General features: G+C 29.5%; 3 protein-coding genes across 3 annotated transcripts; 1 reads left to right on the top strand and 2 right to left on the bottom strand.

Annotated features, from left to right (window-relative positions):
- Positions 1 to 2,199: 2,199 nt before the first annotated feature.
- On the bottom strand, positions 2,200 to 2,535 carry OCT59_023065 (uncharacterized protein; the record flags this gene model as incomplete). The annotated part of the gene is made up of 1 exon (XM_066150532.1): positions 2,200 to 2,535. The coding sequence occupies one exon, from the start codon at positions 2,533 to 2,535 to the stop codon at positions 2,200 to 2,202; it is 336 nt and encodes a 111-aa protein (XP_066006554.1).
- A 1,112-nt stretch (positions 2,536 to 3,647) lies between these two features.
- OCT59_023066 (uncharacterized protein) lies at positions 3,648 to 4,423 on the bottom strand (the record flags this gene model as incomplete). The annotated part of the gene is made up of 3 exons (XM_066150533.1): positions 3,648 to 3,730; positions 3,881 to 4,213; positions 4,285 to 4,423. 3 exons carry the CDS (start codon positions 4,421 to 4,423, stop codon positions 3,648 to 3,650), a joined length of 555 nt encoding a protein of 184 aa, XP_066006555.1.
- An 8,986-nt stretch (positions 4,424 to 13,409) lies between these two features.
- On the top strand, positions 13,410 to 13,625 carry OCT59_023067 (uncharacterized protein; the record flags this gene model as incomplete). The annotated part of the gene is made up of 1 exon (XM_066150534.1): positions 13,410 to 13,625. The coding sequence occupies one exon, from the start codon at positions 13,410 to 13,412 to the stop codon at positions 13,623 to 13,625; it is 216 nt and encodes a 71-aa protein (XP_066006556.1).
- Positions 13,626 to 14,349: the final 724 nt, after the last annotated feature.

Consider the following 14,349-nt stretch of genomic DNA (forward strand, 5'->3'; position numbering starts at 1 on the left):
ATGTATAATACACATAATTTCTGCAGAAATTATAATAATTTGTGTTTATGGTGTTTTGGTTACACAAAAAAAATTTGCCGCGTGATTTATATCAAAAATGATTTTCGTACACCCCCCCCTTAAACTAAAAGTTTTATTGTTTTTTAATTAATAATAAAAAAGATTACAAAAAAATATATTATTCTATATAGCTATATAAATAATTAGATATCTGTTATCTACAAATAGCGCTTATTTTTATCTGTTTAATATTTAAAAGAAAGAAATAGTATTTTAGTAATAAAGATATTAGTATGAATAATGTATTCGTAAAAGAAAAAGAATAGTATTAAAAAAATGTTAGTAAAAAATGGTTAGTAATAGAAAATGTTATTAGTATGTTTAGTAGTAAAATATATTAGTAAAAACAAGCGTTAGTAGGTTAGAAAAAAAGAAAAGAAGTGTATAATATAAATAAAAATTAGTAAAAAATATACCTTTGTATTTATTTCACCTCTTTTTTCAAGTTTGCTGTTTAAAGAAAATAGATCTTGTTAATTATTTTTCTTTAATAAATAAAAAAAATAAATATTTAAATTACCTTGATGTGCGTTACTCTCATATTCTTCTGAAGATATATGATTAGATCTTCTTTTTCTTGAGTTTACTATATATAAACCAAATTAATTTTTGATTAAATTTTTTTAAAAAGAATACTTAGATTACCTTGATATGTGTTGCTTTCAAATTCTTTTGATTTAGAGTTTTTTTCTTGAATTCGCAGATATAGGATTACCATCTTGACGCACAGTATCAAAAAATGTCCGCCTTTGATGTGGAAGGTACTTAGGAACCACCTCGTCTCCCGATTAATGAGACCCTGAAGTCGAGAGGAGGCCTTTTAGCCTATCGGGTACAAGTACCCTACAACTTCATCCCTAGGTAGTCAAAAATCTCGGGTGGTTCAGACCACAGCGTACTACATGATTAGTCTTTGGACATGTTGGGATTTGATAAGTGAGAGAAAAAATAACTCTAGCGCCAGCGTTTTGTAAAGAATAATAAAATAATATTTTTAAGTTAGTTCTTTCTTTATTAAATTTTTGAAAAAGTTTTGTTTCTTAAAATCGTAAAAAAATGCTGGTTGCTACAACTGACGGACAACGACAAATTGTCAGACTACCCCGGACAAAGTAATTGGAAGGCAGAAAATGTCATAAAATATCCAGCCCTATTTCATAACATTTTCCTCCAGGCTAAAGCAAATATTACAAAAGAAATTGCAAAATATATTTAACAAGCAATAGATACATGGCAGTTAAAAAATATATTCACACTTTACCACAAAGAAAGACTCAAACCACTATTGTAAAGAAAAATATGAAAAATACGCGTATCCTATTTTCATACCTTGCTTAACAGTTCCACTATTTATTTAAAAAAGACTTTTCTCTTTTTTGTATGTGGGTAGGGGTACATTTTTTCCTTTTTTTAATTCTTTTCTTTTGTATATGGTAGATGAGTATGTCTTACTATATTAAATATATAAACTAAAGTGCCAAAGTATTGTTAATATTGTAAAAGATAAGTAAAGTATACTTGGATAAAAGAGAAAAGAAGAGACGAACCGTAAAGCATTAATAAAAGATAAGTAAGAAGAGAAAAGTGTATTTTTGAAAATAAACAAAAAAAATCGCGCATTAATTTTAGATATCACATGTATGTAATCAAAGCGATTTTAATTGGTTATTAATATACATGCATAAATGTCATGTGATTTTAGTGACCTATACAAAAGATAAAAATTATTTTACAAAAAATACGTTTCCAACCTTCCAACCAGTGTATAAAATCTGAAAAAAAATGTGCTCACGTGCACATAAGAATAATTTTTTTTTTTTGCGTACGTCACGAACTCAATTTTTAAAAATTTTTGAGCACAAAAATGTGCACTATATTAATTTATAATATAAAACGTCCTAACTTTTAAATCCTAAATTCCTAATTATATTATAGATTTTATTTATAAAATATAATTAATTACACTAAAATGTTCCAAAAAAATGAAAAATAAATCACTATAATTATTAAATTGCCCGATCTTTAGAAGCCCAATGATTGTAAGCTGCTAAATAATTGAAATTTTCAAAATTTTGAGGGCCATTTAAAGAAACATGTAAATGCATATTAAGAGTATCAATATGCACTCTGTTTCGAATGTCAGTTTGTTTTGATTAAATTTTGCCTAGAAAATACACGCTCCACCACAGTGTTAGAAAAAGGTATAATTAATGACAAATCAATAAGAATAATAAGATTAGGGAATTGGTTTCGGAAATGAGTAGTATTAAAGATCTTATACCAACATTCAGTAAATTTACATCCTTTGGCAAATCTATATGACGCAATTAGATTTTTAGCCAAATCCCATTCTTTCTTAACTTCTTCGTCATCAATTAATGAATGCTCATCATTATTAATTCTTTTTTTCTTTCCATAAAAATGTATAAGATCCGAAAGCTCTTCTTCACAGTTTTGTAAAGCATTTTTATGCATTTTTACCAAGCGGCACTTCATGAGGATCAAAAATTCGTAAAGAATAATATAAATTTTCATTAGGAAATCTTTTTCACAAATTTGTAATAACTTTTTCAGCATAATGTTTAATAAAATCTAATTAACAAACATAATTGAGCAAAAATTTATTAGTAATTAATTTAATAAATAAGTTAAAAATAAACTAGCCTGGCAAATCTTCAGGGGTGTAATTCTAACTCATCTATTAACTTTCGCAAATGGGTACCATACTTCGGTAAGACATCTGCAGATCCAATAAAATTTGCGGTTATAGATTCATATGCCATTTCGAGTTGCGATCATAAAGAAATATAATCAAATTGAAAAACCAATATAATTTTTTTTAAAATAAAAAAAATATCAGCAAAAAATTTCGTAATAATAAGAAATTCGGTATCCACATTGCGTTAAATAAGAATTTAGCCGTATTAGATGAATTAACATCACGTTGTAATGCTTTTTGAATGGGTTCAATTATTTGGTGAAAATTGTTAATTACATTAGACCATGATAGCCATCGCGTATCACATACATTAAGAATTGTTAAATCAGAAACTTCCATATCTTCTTTGATTTTTTTTGATTCATACATTCGCTTATATGAATTAGAAAAATAAGAATAAATTCCTTTAATTATAGTTTTATAATGTGCGAAATATGGTGTTTCATTTGCAGCTTCTTCTGAAGCTAAGTGTAAGCGATGTGCAACACAATGTGTTGATGTAATAAAATTATTAAGTTTTTTTTAGTTGAGTTGCAACACCATTACGAATGCCTAAGTAAAATGATAAAATATATATATATATATATATTATTAAATTATATATTTTTGATTAATTAATTATTATTTAATAATTACCTGTCATAGTTGCAGCTCTCGTCACTACCAAAATGTCTTAATTTCGTTATATCCAGTTCTTTTTGAGTTATAAAAAGGTTTATTACATTCATAATTCCATCAGCCGATGCATCTGTTATTTGTGTCAATCCAAGAAAACGAAAATAGGTCCACCATTTACTAAATGTTTCGAAACTAATGCAATAGTTTTTTCAGATATAACATTTGTATTGCTTTCATCAATAAGTAAACTCTAACATGGTGATTCTTTAACCTCAGCAACAACGCTTTCTTCAACAATAGTAAATATAGAAAAAAGTAATTCTCTTTCTGGAACTGCATTTTTATAAAGTGCATAATTATTAGTTGAAGATGATGAAGTTGTAATTTCAGAATGATTTTGAAGAAGAGGTGGACGAAGATTTTGGATAAAATTTTCATCCCCAGTTTGATATTAATAATTAATTTGATATGTAATTAAATCACAAAGAGATCCATAATTATTAAGTGCTATATTACGTTGTATTAAATAATATACATTACGCATACAACAAATAATTAATGCTTGATTATGGTTCATTTGTTGCATAAAGCCTTCTTTAATTGTCAACTGATCTGAATTTTTTGCATTAATTGCTTTTATATGCCTTTCAATACAATCTTCCTTTAACCACTCCAAACCAGTAGTTGTCCATACACTAGAACTATTTGCATTTTTGCATATTTTACAAAACATAACTTCTTTTCCATTTCTTTTTTCACAATATAACCATGGATATTTGAAAGGCCAAGATGGATTCCATTTAAGGTTATCTTTTTCTAAACATGAATATTTATTTTTTTTTATTTTTATTTTTCGCCTTAAATAATCTCATTTAATTCTCCTTCACTATTAATTTCATTATCTTCAACATCACTAATTTGAATAACCTCTGTATTTTTATCATTTCGACTTCTTTTTTTTGTTGGTTTGTCAGTTTTTTTCTCTTGAGAAGTATAATTATTTAGATATTTTGTGATATCTTCCATTCTTATTACGCTTAAAAAAAAGAAAAATTAGATTATCATATCGTTTATCTAATACGAATATATATACGATGCATATCAAATTTTTTTGTGCACAGAATAAAATTTTTTGTGCACGAAAATGTGCACTATTATTTATGCACTATGGATAAACCACGTGTGAAAAAAAATTGGTGTATGGCAGTCTGCCAGATGATCAGTAATTGAAAGGGACCAATAAATTAATTAGCATAACGAAAACAATTTTTAAGAGCATTGGATATCATTTAAGGATCTTATAGAAAAGGCTTTAATTTTTAGCGGCGCTAAAAATTTTGATGATAGTCATGTATCAATTATTAAGTATTATTTGATTCTTGCATCAAATCATTAAGTTTAGCATTATTTGAAGACTTTTTTATTTAATATAATAATTACAAACATGCTATTATTTTATGTATTTATTATAGCTTTGAAGGATATCGGAATGTGAATTATTATTCCGTGAATGAAAATAAAAAACTCATTCATCATTATCGACTAAAAAAGGAAAGAAATTAATAAATTTTGTATTTACGACTAAAAAAGAAAAAAAAATTAATAAATTTTGTACTTACCATTTCGATCTTCTGTATTTAGAGTATTCGTATTTTGAGTATTCCAGCTCCCACGTGCTATAAAATAATTAAGAAAATCAATAAAAATTTATAATTTGATTAAACTTTTATACTTTACATACCATTCCTTCTGTTTCGTCGCGTTGAGTTATATTAACACCAATTAAAGCCTGATACAAACTGATCATCTAAAACATATTAAATCATATTAAATAAAACAATTTACCTCTTTAATATAATCATTTTGTTGATTATGTAATGTTGTTAGATTTAAAAGTTCTTACCTGGTTTCTCCCAAAACCGTGTATTCATGACTTCAAAAAAAATGGCACCACGCGCTTCTTCTCGGATCGTTTGCAATCGCTAATAATTGATCCTAAAGTATTAAGTGTTAAATAAGTATTAATAAGTATTAAAATTACTATTACAACAAATTTTTATTAATATTTAACTCACGTGATAACCGGTCACTAATCCATTGAATTTTGTTTGGCACTGTTTGCCCGAATAATTGCTCCCACACCTCTCATTTACTTTATTCGTAACAGAATTCCAGAAATTTTTTCTACTTCTTCCTGCAATTTGATAATGGTACTCGAAGTTTCTTGACCTTCGCTGCTCAATCAAAGCAGCGATTTGGTCATCCGACCACTCCACCCGGCCAGAAGAATAAGTTATAGTGTCGAAAATGGAGGTAGTATTGACATTGATGGTATTGGTATCATTGACGGTGGTTGAATCAGTTGAAGATGAGGACATTGTTTAAAATTTTGTTAAAAAATTGTTTAGAATATTTGGAAACATATTTGATAAAAAAAAATGTATTGATTATAAAAAAAAATATGTATTGATTATTAATTAATATTAATTATCAAAAAAATGCGAGAAAGTTCTTGTAACAATTCTAATTATGCCATTCAATTATCATGATATTACATCATTTCATTTTTTAATTATTAGTACAATTTTTAATGTAACACCATTTCAAAATAATTTCGTTGATTCATGATATTATATCATAAAATTCACAAAACATAGAATTCGTAAAACTCCGTCTCTTGTCCATTAAAAGTGATTAAAATGTCGATCTTCCATTGTTTTCCATTGTACAAAAAAAAAAATTAGCCATTAAAAGTGATTAAAAATTTTGTAAATTAGGTCCGGTATTATTCTTACGTAAAAATTAACATTTATTTATTTACGACTTACTAATGTGAAAAAAAATTAATTAATTTTATTAATTTTACATCTCAGATTGATTTAATGTTAATTTTCAAATGTTGAATTAATGTCGAGCGCGTTAAACGAATTCGTTGAGCAAAAATTATGCTTATGTAATACGCGATTAATAATTTTTCATTTGATGAAAGTCACGAGACATACTATCTTCTTGCTTATATTATACACGATTATCACTAAGCTTGAAATGGAAATCAAATGTGTCATCATTTTCTTTATTTGGTGTGGCATACTACAAGTTAAATCTTCTATTCAAAGGTATAATCGACAAATATTTTTGTTTTCCTACCATAATATTTCTAAATTTTGTAGCTCGACATAATATCCTATGAACCACTAACAGGGAATCACAACCTTCTTGAAAGTATTCGGCTTTCCATAATTCGGTATTTGATATTTCTGGCTCCATAAAACTATGTTTAAACCGAATACTAGAAGAAGGTGCAGGTTTATACCACTTGACATATGCTAGGAGGTGAGTTTTCGTTCCTTCTGGAAATCTAAGGGCATGCTCGAAATAATATTGGACTTCACCCGGATAAGTGTCAACTGAATCATCATTAGCTGCTTTTCATTTTGCAAATATATTCGCATTTTTTTCATGGCGACCAGAAATCATAGATCCAAATATTTCGGCGCCAATTTGTAGTCTTGCATGCTGATTCATATGCAAATCCATAAATCCTAACACATCTTCTTTTTCCCTTTCATATAATATTGCATACCATTCACATAGAAATCCAAAGGCATAACGACATTGATATATGATGGGTTAAGCATTTGGCCAGGTAATGGTTCAGTGCCATATATTTTGGAAATCATAGACGTATTATGTCTCATAAATAGAAAATGCTGCAGTTCCTCCCTTTCTGCTGTGATTGCTAAACTTCCTACAGCTTTTTTTGGTACAAGAAGATGGAGAGATTCATCTAGAAGGCCAGATGTCCATTTACATGATAAGTGATAATCCACCAAAGTGTTTTTAAGAACAATTTTCATTAATTCGGGTTCTATTTGTCGGTTACTATTAGGATATGATCCTAAATAACAGGAATTTTTTTAATAAAGGTACTAAAGTTAATTGAAAGACACTGAAGTAAATTTACCTATATATCCATTAAGTCTTTCAAACGGGAAAAGCCAAAAACTATATATAGGACCATAATCATGACAGCAATCAGGAATATGAAGTGCGAGATGTATATTGCTTGTTATAAATTCTGGTCCATACAGTATGTATATTCTATAAGGTAGGCCATATCTTTTAACCTCTCTTGCACCTCCTTCAAATCATCATCTGTAATAAATCTTGCTACTAAAAGATTACAAGCTCGAACAAAATGCCCTAAGATCTTTCTATCATTATCATCTAGCATATCCCATAATATAGATGTAGAATAAATCATAATAAAGGTCTTCCATTGATCAGCAGTTAAGTTAGAAAACCCATCATTTCCGATTGCAATCTTTGGAGGAATTCTACCAATGTCAGAAGGTAAATCAATATTATCCATTCTGTTTTGTGCTACACGAAGTTGTTCCATAGTTAATTTTTTTTGGTTTACAAAAATGGATTTGATTATCCATTTTGCAACACCGAAGAAAAGACAATGCATAGGATCCACTACAGCAAATCGTATAGGATCCATGTATGGTAGGCGAAGCACTTCAGTCCATCTTATACCACGTACTTTAAAATGTGCTTTCTGGAGGACTTTGAGTTACATTGCAACCATTCATGAGCATATTGCCTATGTAATAAAAGATCTGCAGGCTTTGTTACCCATTCATTATAGTCTTGCATTCCTCCGTAATGAGTTTTTCTAAATTCCTCGCTATAAGTGGTACGTTTATCACACCTATAGCATTTCATTACTGCAGATCCATGACCAAATAACTTTCGTGTAGCTGGAGTATCAGACGATCCAACAATTAATGCAACTTTTATTTCTAAACCATTGGAAAATTGGTGAGTTTTTGGTACTTTCCACCCCTTCCAAAGTTCTAATAACTCATCTACAATAGGAGCTAGATAATGATTAATGCGTTCCAACCCTGCCTCGCTCTTTTGGTCCTGGTAAGAAACCCAAATATATAATATTTTCGGGCTTATTCCTTTCTGACCTTGGAAGATTGCAAATAGACGCATAAATAGCACCAGTACTATGCTGCGTGTAGGAGAATGGTTGGAACCAATCAAGATTAAGGAGAAGGCACCAGATGGGTTGTCAGTCTACGCTTGTAAAAAGGTACTACCATCAAATGGAAAATTTTTCCATACCTTACCATCGTAAATATCTGAATAGATATTATTTTCGTTTCTTTGAGTCCCTGATAATTTTAACATGTTCTTAAAATCTGGTCGTTGATATAAAATGCTCAATTGCTGACGAATGTTTGGCTTAGGATAAAGCACTGCGTACCGCAATTGTTGCATTTTTATTTTTTTTGAGAATGGAAAGTGGATTATTGCATTGGTGATTACGACTTGATATTGGATTATTTGGATACTCTTTATACGGGCAATTCATTATAGCAACTTTTTCTTCTTCCTTATATGCAATAATATCTTTAACATTATGCAATTTATGGCAATCGGTACGTGCAGCTAATTGCATTTTCGGTTGAAAAATGTTTAACCATATTTTTGCCATATATAATGAGGTAGGAAAATTTTCAAATTGCAACTTATCAAAGCGCATAAGAATTATATGAAAAAATTTTATTAAGGATTCAAGTGCAATATCAGGCAATCGAAATCTTTGTTGAAATTTAAATAGCCATATTATAATTTCAGTATTAATAGAATCACTTAAGCTTTCCACTATAAATGCTTCTTTATTGTCATTGTCAATCTTAGGAGATGCGAAAAAATCTTCTACATCATCATTCTCCTCTCCTTCATCCACATCATCATTCTCTTCCTCATCCATATTATCTACATCATCATTCTCCTCTCCTTCATTCACATCATCATTCTCTTCCCCATCCATATTATTTACATCATCATTCTCCTCTCCCTCATCCACATCATCATTCTCTTCCTCATCCATATTATTTACATCATCATTCTCTTCCCCTCATTTATATTATCTACATTATAATTCTCACCAAAATAATTGATTTCATCATTATTTTCATCAATTGTAGGTGCTGGAATACGAAAACATGAAGGTTTTGATGAAAATAATGTTATATTTTCTTCAATATATTGGAAAGAGGGACCAGGATGGAAAGAGTCCTGATTCGGACTAGATGTACCAGAGTAATTATTTCTTTCTCGCTTTTTTGATATGTTCAATTTTATTTCTGTATTTATATATGTATTATTAACAGATGATGTTTTTTTCTTTCTTATCATGATGGTATTTTCCTGATTTTTTCTAGAATCTTTTGATCTCGATTCCCACAAACTATCATCATACGTATGTTTCTCTTGAGTGCGAGAATCAACTTCTGCACCTTTGCAACGAGCACAATTGCAAATATACAAATACTTTTTTTTGGGCTTTATTAAATCAGCCACAAAGGTTTCAGAGGTTTCAACTTTACGTTTTTTATTACTCTTTATTAATTCAGATATAGAGTTACATTTTTTATTACTCATTTTTATTAAAATGTATAAAATATATTTTTTATTCTATCACTTTTAATAGTTAGTAATCAAGACGTTCAGAAACGAGCTTTTAATAATCCTTATCATACAAAAGAATTGCACAAGAATTTTATGAGCGCGTTACTTTTACCTGGTGAGAATTGCGCAAACGCGTTGCTACCTCTGAGCCTTGATCTGCATCCTGAAATCTCCGAAATCATTATAAATTTGCACACAATCAACTTTTCTTGCGTTCTGAAATCTCTACTTTATACGGGATTTTTTTATTTTACAAAATAACAAAAAGATTTTATACTTCGTAACAATGAATAGTGATAATGTATCATCTAGTGATGAATCATCATCATCATCATCCTCCTCCTCCTCTTCTTCTTCTTCCTTTTCTAAAAGTTCTTATAACACGATAAAAGCAAGTATTTGATTATTTTATATATTATTTCTGCTTTTATCCTATTTACATTTATCTATTATTTTACAGAAAGAAGTGTTTATTTGGAGCGACTCTGAGCTAAAAGACGTATACAGTATTAACTATGAGCTCACATGGGCTGAGCAAAAAGATAACATAGTCACCAAGTTGCTTCCACCACTTTACAAACTTGTAAATAAAAAATATAAAGTCTCAAATAGTGATTTATTAAAGATGTTATATGGACGTTGGCGATCTCGCCATCGCGTTAGTAATATTAGAAAGCAAGGGAAGCCCAAATAAAACGTAACAAAAGAAGAGCAATGAAGAATTCAAGGATGCAGGATGTAAATTATTTAATTAACAGAAGCTATTAAATTTAGTTTTTTTTTTAAATTAATTATATTGTGCTTTATAATTAACATTGTTAGAAAAAAAAAAGAAGAACAAACGTGGCCAATTACCTAATACAAAACAAAGATAAGTACATTTGCCGATATCCTGAAAAGGATCTAGTTCAAATTTTAAAAGATTCAGGCTACCATTCCAAAGAATGGGAGGAAACCGACGAAGATGATGAAGATGATGAAAATGATGAAGAAGAAGTAGTCACAAAAAAAATTTGATATATATTTATGAAAGATGGTGGAGATCTCCTGCTGTATGTATATTTTATTATTTTTTATCAAAGTATAAACACTAATTTATAGTTTAATTTCTTTATTTAAGCTTCAACGTTTATTACATTATCGTATTGATTCAACGGTAGAGTTATTAAGGAAAAAACCACCAAACTTAAAATGTAAAAGAGTTCTAGACAAAATAGAAACAGCTAGTATGCCACCTGCCGGCGCACCAAGCTGGTGTTTGAATAGAGAAGCACTTGAAAAATTCAACCGTTTAACCAAAAATATCCCGGTTTATGATTATGATACTGATGAAAGCATTATTCAAGACAACAATGGTGCCGATGATGATGTTGATAATAACGTCGTAAATAACAAAAATAACAACAAAAGGAAAAAAAGAAAAATAAATCTAAATCAAAAAATAAAAAATCAAAAAAATAAATTTTACAATTATTACACTTTTGCCTAAATAGGTTTATCGTAAAAAATACTAATCAGACTTTAATAAAAATCAGAATTCAAACATTTTCATTTAATTTTTTTAAAAATTGATTGATTAAATTAAAAATATCATGGTTTGATAAAGCTATAGATTACAGTTTATTTTTTATTAATAAACAAGTTACGGTACGATTACTTTATTACAGTAACAATTTAATTACGGATAAGGTATTTAATAAGATATCAAAAACTGATTAATAAAATTTTCTATATTAACATACGATAAATTAGATTAATGAGCTAAATACGATAATATTATTTTTTCAAAAAAATTAAAATGAAAATATACACAAATTTTTGTTTTTGGTATGTAAGTCAAATTAAATTACTATATGCTTAAATCATAACTCATAACCCAAAGTTGAGGATTAACCGGGTACCTTGCTTTAGATTCAGCGACACTTCCCAAGTCAGATGAGGTGCCACAGGTACGCTTTAAGAAAACTCGCTATGATAATAAGGATAAGTATATTCGAAAATACCATTTATGAATGAACATAGGATACGATGAATAATCTCAAATAGAAAAATAAAAAATAAAAAAATAAAATAAAATAAAAATAAAAATATAAAAAATAAAATAAAATAAAAAAAATATTTTCAATTAGACAAAGCATCCTCGTTCCTTCCTGGAATTCTCATTTGACTAAATTATTATTGTTTGTAATTTGATCCATTTGAATCCACCATAAATTGCCAGACAGGGCGAACCCTTATTAGACAATTATAGCTTCATCACCAAATGGCTGCGATGTGTTTAATGATATGGCAACCTGTTTAATTCATTTTTAAATGAGCAAACGTGGCCATAAAACTCATTAAAAAGGTAGGCTACAGAGTGCAATGCAACCTACCTAACCTAACAAGTAGGTCTAAGGGTTAGGGAATAAAATATACCCTAAACCCACGCAGTTGGTATGGAAATAAAAGTTTACAAATGGAAGTTTCAGACTGTGCCTGACGACAAAATGGGTGAGGTGCAATCAGGACTTTTTCCTCTAATCCAGCCCAGAATTATAGAGGCAACATTGTTATCGTACAAAGCACATCGACGAAAACGTCTCTCAAAGAAATTAATCAATAAAGAGTATACTTAGGCAATAGCCGATCTTCATCGTCACCCTATAAACTCCAAAAGGACAGGGATCAGCGCAGGCATTTTGGCTTACGTATTTCTTTAAAGATTAATTAAATTGAAAGATAGGATCCAAATTCAATATGACTGAATCGATCGCCTCCGGTTATCAAACTTCCATCAGAAGTGATCGCTGAATCAAAGATACCAATAATCACCCTTATCAGTAACGATCGAACTAAAGATGTTGGAGAAATAAAATCCGTCATTTATATGGAATTAGTTTGTATTACAATTTTATTACGATTTGGGTAAAAAAAATATCTCCTTAAAATTTATTTTTTTTCAGGTATCCTGGCTATATGGAAAGATTCCTAATATGGTAATAGTACAATACACCTTATACGCCATTTTGCAAATTCAGTGTAATAGTTTACAAAGAAAAAAAGGGGAATGTATTTATTTTTTTGCCATGAGAAATTTAATTACAATAAGTGGATTTCAGAAAATCGCGGTAATTTGAATAATTTGTATATGCTTTTGATAACGGGTTTGAAGTTTAGGTATTCTCTGGCCGCACTACGATAATATTAAATAAACACACAAATTTTTTTAAAGATCGTACAAATATCGGTGACCGATATATATTAGATAACAGATCGGTGACTAATAGTTTGGATATCGGACACTTGGTATTTACATTTTTTTAACCATATTTGAAATTTGCGCATTATGTGACAAATCGAGTACCCGATATGTTGTTAATATGTAAAAATGCCCGATATGTACCTAATTAGTCACCGATATATAGGTACCCGATATGTGTGAGATAGATCGTTTTTTGACCTGTGTGAAGAGAAGCTAGTCCAGACCCTCTTTACTAAGAAAAATTATGTAGTTCACTATTAAGCTCTTTAGACATATATGAAGTTTGGGATGAAGGTTACAAAGATTCATGGTGCTCTTAAATTTCTGCAGTCTTTATGGATGAAAAACTATATTGAGGAAAATATTCGTAAGCGTAAAATTGCTAATAAAGATAATAGGGACGAGTTTGGGGTTAGTGGGATACCACCATTTGATATAATTATATCAAATGGTGGTATCCCACTTAGATTAGATTATAGTATCACCATATAATCTAATTATCACTATATAATCTGGGTACCACTATATGATCTGATTACCACCATATAATCTGAATATCACCATATGATCTAATTATCACCATATAATCTAAATAATATAATCTAATTACCACCATATAATCTAATTAATGTGATCTAAATACCACCATTTAATCTATACATCAGATATCTATTTTATGCTCTAGCTATCTTTTTAAGCCTTTTCTATTAATATCTAATTACCACCACATATAATCTAACTACCACTGACAAGTTATCTGACTACCACCACATATGATCTAACTATCGCTCTTTTCTTGCTGTTTTTGAACTATTTGCAAGCCGAATCCTACCTTGAAGGAATTAGCCTTTTGCGCCAGTTTGAAATCTAGTTCCTATGTTGAGGGTGCGGATAGTTTGTACCTGTTTAGATGCCAGATTCTATATTAAAGTACTTACCTTTTGCGCCTATTTGGTTGCCCACCAAAATGCTGAAATATGGTAAAAAAATATTGCGTTGGGTGGCGCAGTAGATCTGCGATTAATTTTGGCCGGCACTATACCATAATTTTGGCCGATCTTTTGGGCATGTGATTCGAGGATCCAGCTTAGTACCATGATGGTGACCTGATAGTATCCTGGAATTGTTATGGAACTGGCAGGGAACTGGCAGGGGATTACCATAGAAATGTTATGGAACTGGTAGTTTGCCAGCTTGGATGCCGAATTATTATGTC

This window comes from Rhizophagus irregularis, chromosome 32 (assembly GCF_026210795.1).
Source record: "Rhizophagus irregularis chromosome 32, complete sequence".
In the NCBI taxonomy this organism is placed as follows: Eukaryota; Fungi; Glomeromycota; class Glomeromycetes; order Glomerales; family Glomeraceae; genus Rhizophagus; species Rhizophagus irregularis.